The sequence below is a fragment of the Anopheles coluzzii genome, chromosome 3 (assembly GCF_943734685.1).
Source record: "Anopheles coluzzii chromosome 3, AcolN3, whole genome shotgun sequence".
In the NCBI taxonomy this organism is placed as follows: Eukaryota; Metazoa; Arthropoda; class Insecta; order Diptera; family Culicidae; genus Anopheles; species Anopheles coluzzii.
In genome coordinates, this window is record NC_064671.1 from 47,026,006 (window position 1) to 47,034,428 (window position 8,423).

The 8,423-nt window shown below is 45.9% G+C and overlaps 2 protein-coding genes across 2 annotated transcripts; both read right to left on the bottom strand.

Moving 5' to 3' along the window:
* Window positions 1–640: 640 nt before the first annotated feature.
* Window positions 641–4,065, bottom strand: LOC120957011 (DNA topoisomerase 3-alpha). The gene is made up of 4 exons (XM_040378913.2): window positions 3,743–4,065; window positions 3,041–3,674; window positions 2,720–2,977; window positions 641–2,658 (listed from the first exon to the last, which is right to left on the bottom strand). The coding sequence occupies exons 1-4, from the start codon at window positions 3,905–3,907 to the stop codon at window positions 689–691; spliced, it is 3,027 nt and encodes a 1,008-aa protein (XP_040234847.2). The 5' UTR covers window positions 3,908–4,065; the 3' UTR covers window positions 641–688.
* A 338-nt stretch (window positions 4,066–4,403) lies between these two features.
* LOC120957012 (transmembrane 9 superfamily member 4) lies at window positions 4,404–7,657 on the bottom strand. The gene is made up of 8 exons (XM_040378915.2): window positions 7,505–7,657; window positions 6,962–7,368; window positions 6,738–6,893; window positions 6,396–6,673; window positions 6,111–6,320; window positions 5,440–6,041; window positions 5,229–5,367; window positions 4,404–5,139 (listed from the first exon to the last, which is right to left on the bottom strand). Exons 1-8 carry the CDS (start codon window positions 7,526–7,528, stop codon window positions 5,039–5,041), a joined length of 1,917 nt encoding a protein of 638 aa, XP_040234849.2. The 5' UTR covers window positions 7,529–7,657; the 3' UTR covers window positions 4,404–5,038.
* Window positions 7,658–8,423: the final 766 nt, after the last annotated feature.

Below are 8,423 nucleotides of genomic sequence, written 5' to 3' on the forward strand. Positions count from 1 at the left end.
GGCCTGCAGCTGGTGATGGAGCAGTTGAAGGTGGTGGGGAGACAGTCCGTCCCTTTCTACGCTCCACACAGACGAAACCATCGTTATCTTCCACTTCATTTTCTTCATCAGTGTTTTCACCATCAATTTTAGCGCGTTTGTCCGGCGCGTGTTTCGCCGAATTAACGCCTTCATCGGAGACGGTTGGGCTGGTATCTTCTCTCTTCTTCTTCTTCGCCTTCGTCATGGCACGCTTTTCGTTTGCTATTCACTTGGTCGCACGATACAAGAACACGTCTGTACGCGACGATGGTCACAAGCGAACTCCATATCAACACAAATGGCTAAAGAGTTTCGCGTGCACCAGTTATCGAAGTCTTCCAGTGAAGCCTGGAGTATCCGATGGTCGTCTGGTTCCTGGATTTGCCGAAAGATTTTGGTGTCATCCTCGTAGAGCAGGTGCTTATCCCCAGAAAGGATCGTGGAAACATCATTTATGTAAAGGACAAATAGTAAGGGTCCCAGATTAATCTGCAATTGCAATTGCTGCCTTGAGGGACATCGGATGAAGCACGAAGGGATCTAGAGAGATAGGGCCCCACCCTAACGGAATTAAGTACGACCCAGTAGGTAATGATCTCAGCCATGGAACTAGAGGATCTGTTGAGAAAACGCTGAATAAAATGATACACATTTCTGCTTTATTGGGTCAAAAATCAGTTGAATCACCACGCTGTGGACACTTGTTTTTCGTGTGTCCTTCCTGACGACAAAGGCCACACTTTCGAGTCGTTCTGGATGTTTTGTTGGTAGTGTCATTGCTGCTGCGTCCCCAGCTCGATCCACTGTTACTGACGCCACCAGAGCCCCAACTGACCGATCCTCCGCCCGTCCCGCCATTATGCGACGAAGCTGGAGGCATGTTTTCATCGCCCCATTTGAAGAACCCACAGGAGCTTGCCTGATTGGGACAGCTAAAGAAAGGCCTTCCCTTGTTCGGTCCGTCCTTCTTCACCGTGAAACGTGATGCCGGCGTACCACAACGGCACATAACTTCTCCGTCCTCATCGCCTATGCCTACGCGTGAGCTATTTGAAGGATTGTGCCAGGAATTTTGCTTCGCGCCTCCCGCATCGCCAAATCCACCTCCCTTTTTAGCTGGACCATCCGCTCGATTGTTCGCTGGTTTTCCCCAGGTAGTGGTGGATGATCCACCGCCACGGTTAGACGATTGACTTCCGCCCCAATTGTTGCTCGTGGATTGTCCCGTTCCCCAAGACGATGATGAGCCTGCCGAACTGTTCGACCGCCCAATTCCACTGCTGGTTGTGTTGTGTGCAGTGTTAGCTGGACGTCGTTCGCTTTGATTCCCGGTACCCCAGGTACTGGTCGAGCTGCGAGCAGGTTGGGCCACAGGTACAGTAGTCGTATTCGATGATGAGCGTGCACCGGCCGCGACGCGAACGCTGGACTCGTTAATGTTAAATAAGTTTCGAAACTTGTCATCGCACACGATACAAAACTGATACTCGTCCATGTCCGTGCTTTGAAGCAGGGCATAAAAGCGTACACTGCGAAACTTGACCGTCATCTTTTTGCTGCCACATCGGGCACACGTGTCGTCGAGCACGTTGATTTCACGCATCGAATCGTCGAACCAGATGTTGTTCCTGCACTCAGGAAAGGCGACACATCCGAGATAGTACCCGGAGGAATCGCGCTTCGTTCGAAGGCACATCTTGTGGCCACATTTTGGACATTTGCAGACCTCTCGCATAGGTGCGGAGCCGGTGGCGGTTGCAGCCGATGCACCCGCATCTGGCGGTGGTTCTTGCGGCGTTTGGTTCAACCGCTGTCCCATCGCTCTATCGAGCGCTCTTGCCTTCTGGGACATGATTCGGTACACTTCCTTGTACTTGGCAATTTGCTCCGCTAGCACGTCGTTGGGATTTTTACGGCCTTCGCATACCAGCTTTAGGTCGGCTTCGAGACCCGCTCGGAGCTCGGGATGGGCCAAGCGTAGTTCCATCATTTCGTACCCTTCTACCAACCCCATGCCAAGCGTACCGGGCACCAGAAATCCACGATCCCGTTCACCGATGTAGCCACGCTCCTTGATCGTGTTGATGTGCTCAGCGTGCGTTGCGTCTGTACCGATGCCATGCTTCTCCATCAGCGCAATCAGATCCGCCTCGGTCAGCATGTTCGGTGCCGTCGTCGAGCCTTCGTGCAATCCCAACTCGGTCGGCTCGAACGTATGTCCGACCTGGTAGGAGTGTATTTCCTTCGCATTCCACCGATCGTACGGGTAAACCTCGAGATAATTTCGCTCGTGAATGCAAAGCCCTGAAGCGGTAAATTCTTCCTCCTCGGCAACGACTACGTTTACGATCGTCTCGGAACCGGTTGCATCGCGGCTGACGCAAGCAAGGAAGTGTCGCGCTATTAGCTCGTACACGCGCCATTCATCACCGGAGAGATTGGTCGGTAGTTTGGTGGGATGTATGGGAGGATGGGCTTGATCGGACTTTTTCCCATTCCTCGGATTGACACCCCACTGGAGCACCTTTTCCGCAAAAGAGCCCCACTGATCACTGGCAACTTGGGCTTGCACTAGTGGCGCTAGCTTCATATCGCCGGTAAACATGTTCGTTTCAGTACGTGGATAGCTGATGATACCTGAAAAATGGGCCATTTCGTTTGAAAATTGAGTTCGTTACTGATTATCGCAATCACTTACCTTGGGTGTACAGTTTTTCCGCAATAGTCATCACTTGCTTGGCATTCATTTTTAGTTTCCTGGAGCCCAATTTCTCCAACTCTACCGTATCCATCGGCGTGGGGCGCCATTTGTTTTTCGGCTTCTGTGTAACGTTCACCACTTTCGCGGTCGGATTGGTTTGGCAAAGCATCAGATATGCTTCACAGCACTGCTTGTCGAAAAGCCGATTTCGCGACCAATGAAATTCGACCGTTAATTCATCGATCGTGTGTGTAACTGAAATGTGTGGATTTCGATTTAATATTATGGACACTTGCCGTCGTATGAATAATTACTTACGCTTGATCTTCCAAAACGTCTGGGGTATGAAATTTTCAATTTCCTTGTACCGTTGGGCTACAAAGCCAAGCGTCGGTATCTGGCAGCTCCCGTAAGAGACCAGATTGTTCGATATGTCAAGGGGGAATGATTTCTGCAACCGCAACGTTTGAAACCGGGTAAATGCGGCCCCAATGCGCAGATCAAGCTCACTGCGCACATTAACTGCATCATTTTGTCGAGCATCCGGCTGGACCAGGTTTTCAATCGCGCGCTTTATCGATGGTGCAGTGATTTCGGAAAATTTTGCCCGAAAAACTCGCAGCTGTGGTTTCACCGCACGACACACCTCAATGATTTCGTAGCCAATGTTTTCACCCTCTCGATCGCAATCGGTCCAGATGATGAGGGCTGAGCAACCGCGTACCTCTCGTTCGAGGGTTTTCTTGATTTTTTCATACTGTTCCGGGCAATTTTTTCGTACCGGTGCGTCGAACAGATCCTCCGGGCTGCAGCTGTGCCAGCCACGGAAACTGGGCAAAAACTCATGTGTCAACAGATGACCCGATACAGATGTCATTATCATTTGGATGCTTTGACCGTGCAGATTGTAGCTGAATTCGTATATTTTGTTGTACGGCGAGTATCCTTCTCTCTGGGGAAATGAATAAAAAACACACATTAACATGCTCTCAGCACAAGGTCAACTATCCGACAACTCACCCTTTGGGACGATCCTCGCGACAACAAACCGGCAATCGTTTTCGCTGCATCATTTTTCTCTGCTACGTTCAAGTATTTCATATTGGCACTACATACACTGGCTAAAGCACGTGTTTGTGGGCAGCGTCGGATGAAGGAAATCGAGGCTTTTACGAGACGCAACATTCAACTTCTAGTTGAACATCGATACATTCACGGGCACTATCGGCGGGGAAGTCTTTCTTGTTTGTACACACAACATAACACAAATATTCAGGACAGCACCGACGTTGCCGCTTTTTCACCATGTGCGCCTTTCGAGACACCGACGTTGACAGTTCAAACGTCAAAAATGGAAAACATTTGAATCGGTGCAGCTCGTGGCCGTTGGAAATAAATTAGAGATGCAATGTATAGGCAAGCATTCAGGATAATTGGTTTGTGGAAGGCATGAGAGATGGTGTTATTTTGGGCACATATCGTAGAAAAAGCCATGCGTCGAAATATGAGGATGAAGTAGAGAAATCGTTGCAGTAATCAATAGCTCCAAGAGGATCGGAATGCATCGTTATCAACAATTCTTCAAACTGAGAAAAACTAGTTGAAGTGATCATGTTGCTTATTTTTCGATGTTTCTTTTTTGCTTTTTGCTACTTTGCTTAAGATGTGTAAAAGCTCGTACTACTCATTCAAGACTGTGATTTATTTATCTATTTCATCGTTTAGTTACATTTAGTCTTAGCATATCATACAACTAACTAAAATTGCAGAGTCTTGACGTAATTTCATGTAGATGTAAATGATAGTTTATCATTATTTCAGCAAACTGATAACCGATTGTCTGGGCGTATCTGTCTGTCTGTCTGTCTGTCTGCCCAGAGCGTTTGTCAACTGAACTGAGTTTGTCCAGCAACAATGGCCGTACATGGATGACGCATAGCAAATGTGTATAACATTACTTGTATCGAAACACGACACTCACCATTCATTTCGTTTGGATTTTGGTCTATGACAGCTGCACCTACTCAACGTACACGAAACGTTTATCCTTTACTCGAGAAGAGTCTTGTCGTTTAATCCATTCGTTTCCAATGCGTTAAGTGCTTCTTCGTTCGAGTTGATCTTACGCGCTAAAAATTGAACTGCATCCGGTATGTTCGATGTACTATCACAAAAAAGATTTCCGGCGTTGAGGGCTAAAAAGTTAGTAGTGGCATCGCATTTTCTGAATTTCATTACGTTAAAAGTGAAAGTTATGAGTAGCAACTGATTTAAATTAAAAAATGTTGAAACGAAAACTGTGCCCTTAATGTTTGTTTAATCAATTTTTACGGCTCCATAAATTTTTCTGATAAAGCTGTACGCAGCGAAAAATCCTATCGTACCAGTGAGGATGTAAAACGTTACAACCATGAGACCTGTTGAATAAGGATTAAAAACAGTTAACGGTTGCGCTCTTATGCACTTAAGAATGAATGTATCAATACACTTTGATAGCTCTACTTACCTGTGTATCCCAAATATAGTAGCGTTGGTATGAATTCCGTTATTTCGAGTTTTGTGAAGAAATAAAATATACTATAGAACAGTATGTACACGGCAGATCCTCCGGAAACGATAAAACTTCTCCACCACCATCGGTAATCCTGTGTGAGATGGTAAATGCGATCAAAAAATCAATAAACTACATGCTGCGTTCATGTGTGTATTACACTTACCTCGGCACATAACTGGAAGTACGTCATTACTATTGATATTTGTGAACAACTCACGACCAGTATGCAAAACACCAGAAACAAGAACCCGAACAGATAGTAGAACTGATTCTGCCAGATTGCCGAGAATATGAAGAACAGCTCGATAAACACGGCTCCGAACGGTAGTATGCCGGCCATCAAAATACACAAACCGACGTTCATGTACCAATGCTGATGGGGTATCTGACGGGGAATCATGTTCGTACGCACCGGGTGCTGATAGGCTTGTTTGCGGTAGCCGAAATAGTAGCCCAAATACACCAACGGTAACGATATGCCGAACCACAGCAGCAACAGCGCAACCATCGTACCGAACGGAACGGCACCGCTCGAGTCTTTATCCCAGATGAAAAAGTTCAAAAAGAAACAGGTACCAAAGACCAATCCCGGGTAAAAGGTGGCCGTGAGGAAGGCCGCTCGTTCCCAGTTGCGTCCTTTCATCGTTTTGTACAGCCGAGCCGAAAAGTAGCCAGCAATTAGACCCATAAACACGTACAGCATGATGCCAGCCGTCATTAGCGCTCCCCGGGAAGAGGGTGACAGCATTCCAAGCATTGCAATAACTGGGGGAAAAGGAAAGGTTAGCAGTAGTATAAGAAGTTCCACCTCATCTGAGCGACCATGTTACTTACAGATGGTGATGAGTGCCATGAAAAATATCTGTATTCCGCTGCCAATAACAGCCGCAAAAAGCCTTGGATATCGGGGCGGGCGGAACACGTCTCCATGGACCAGCTTCCATCCGGTTTCTTCTAATGTATCCTCGATGCTAATGCTATCATCGGTGTTGTATTTGGCAATATCTCTGCGCAGTGTACGTACCATAATCATCGTCAGTATTCCTTAAACCGCAACAAAAACAGTAACAGTTTAGTCCACCACAAAACTAATCGATCAAAGCAATCATTGTTAATTACCTGACAGGAAAAATACCACAACGAGTGAGTTGATGATGCTGAACCAGTGAATTTGCACGTCGTTCATGCCAAGATATATATCCCACCGGGAGGCCCACTTTACGGAAGATTCTTGCCAAACTACTGAGTAGGTGAAGTATAGCTCCGTCCTACCGTTCGGTGTTACCGCTTGTGGTTTGGGATTGTCCGGGAAAATGCAAGTATCACCATCGAAAGAGAGCGAATTTTTACTGATCGAAAGCGTTTCCACCTCGAAGCCAACCACGCGATACTGATTTCTGTTGAAAAGAAAGGTGAGTTTAATAAGCACGATTGATTCTTAAATTGGATGTTTCAACTTACTCGCTGTGAAGATGGTAAAACAATCGGAATCTTAAATGATTGTTGATAAACACGTTTGGCCCATTGGTTTGCCCTAGACGGTATCCATGTTCGAACTGCAGTTCCATCGTATCTGGATTCACAAACTTTGTGGCCACTGGAAGATTATCAATGATCCTTGAAGAAAAAAGTAGATTAATTTAAATACAAACTTGCAGCCCGGCTAAATGCAATTCGATACATACAAATGGACAAAGTATTCATGGCGAATGCGTTCAGCCACCTTGGCCGATTGCTCGTGGTCCCAGTTCATAGGCCGATCCTTGGCATTGCATAGCAGCTTGCATTGGACGTTTTCCGCCATCCGCACTTCGTACGGTGTATTGACGATCCGATCACCGCGAAGCACTTCGCCGAGATTTTCACTCTTGTACACAAACGTGCCGTTCTTTGGCAAGCATAGCTGCAATGAGTAATACTCGTACGGCAGCTGCGTGTGGGTGCTGGTCATTTTGACGGCTTTCACATCAATTTTTTGGCCCTTTTTAAACTCTACCGGGGCTACGCCGGGAACGTAGAACGCCGAACAGTGCCCAACCACCAGCACGAGGGTCACCAACCCCAGCAACCATTGCACGGTCCATCGTCGATTCTGTAGGCACGGGAGCAAAACGGGAACATTATTCTATTTCACTGCCTGCAAATGTTTACTTTCTGTCGCCAAAAATCGCACGTGCCGTTTCGTACCGAAAGGCGCCAAGTGCGCTTGGTCACACTGTAATACGTACCTGGTTTTCCATAGTTAGCTTCATCTAGCCAGAAAAATCAAGAAATACATCGGAAAACCGAATCCAACGACCGAAAACAAGGATTTCCACCACTGCACGGTCCTTTTTCGATGTGTGAAAAGAAAAACAATTTACGTACGCAGCACTACGTTCGCGCCCTGTGGTCATTACTTTTGTCATAAAGAATGACAGTAGGAATATCTGACTTTTGTTGTGGGATTTTGTTTTTTTTTAATATATATATATATTTTTTTATTAATTTCTTAATTTAATGAAGGATGTTGATCACAAACATCAAGATATATGAGCTGGTCGAGTTTTATCATCATCACTAGGGGGCACATTTTAATATTGGTGAAATAAAAATGACCTCGGGTACACACATTGTCATCTTATGAGCAGTAAAAATGTGTGTTAGGGGGTATTCTATTTACCCCTTATAGTGATTTTTGTGGTTTTGTGGTCTGTGAATAGTTGTTTTACTCAACTTGATCAAGCTTATTAATTAAACAAAGAAAATCACACCATTAACGAACAAATCTATACGAATTAGTTGAACATGCAATTATTGATTAGTTCAGATTAAACTAAAAGCCTAGGCCAACTGATGAAAGGCACACGTGCTTCGATAAAGGAGATCGCTGGTATTCTGGATCTCGGGATCCTACTGAAAGAGAGAACTCCTTTCCCACTGAGTACTCAATCATCCTCTTCTTCGTCTTTGGCACAGCAACCGTTGTCGGTCAAGGCCTTCCTGGCTGTACCACTAGTGGGCTTGGCTTTCAGTGACGTATTGATTATCAATAGATGGATAGTCAGTCCCCTACTTATGGAGGCACACGGGACCAGTGTTGTTAATTGTCGACATTTTTTACGATATTCGCAGTAAGCGGGTGTCAAAATAATTTTTTGATCATGA

What these genes read in the sequence shown, in the direction of transcription:
- LOC120957011 (XM_040378913.2), bottom strand. Translation starts at nt 3,907, where the DNA reads ATGTTGCGTCTCGTAAAAGCCTCGATTTCCTTCATCCGACGCTGCCCA. An exon ending in GACGTTTTGGAAGATCAAGC is followed by an intron (nt 2,978 to 3,040) that starts GTAAGTAATTAT and finishes CACACATTTCAG; the next exon opens with TTACACACACGATCGATGAA. An exon ending in GGAAAAACTGTACACCCAAG is followed by an intron (nt 2,659 to 2,719) that starts GTAAGTGATTGC and finishes CCCATTTTTCAG; the next exon opens with GTATCATCAGCTATCCACGT.
- LOC120957012 (XM_040378915.2), bottom strand. Translation starts at nt 7,528, where the DNA reads ATGAAGCTAACTATGGAAAACCAG. An exon ending in TGTGGTATTTTTCCTGTCAG is followed by an intron (nt 6,321 to 6,395) that starts GTAATTAACAAT and finishes TTGCGGTTTAAG; the next exon opens with GAATACTGACGATGATTATG. An exon ending in ACTATATTTGGGATACACAG is followed by an intron (nt 5,140 to 5,228) that starts GTAAGTAGAGCT and finishes CTTATTCAACAG; the next exon opens with GTCTCATGGTTGTAACGTTT.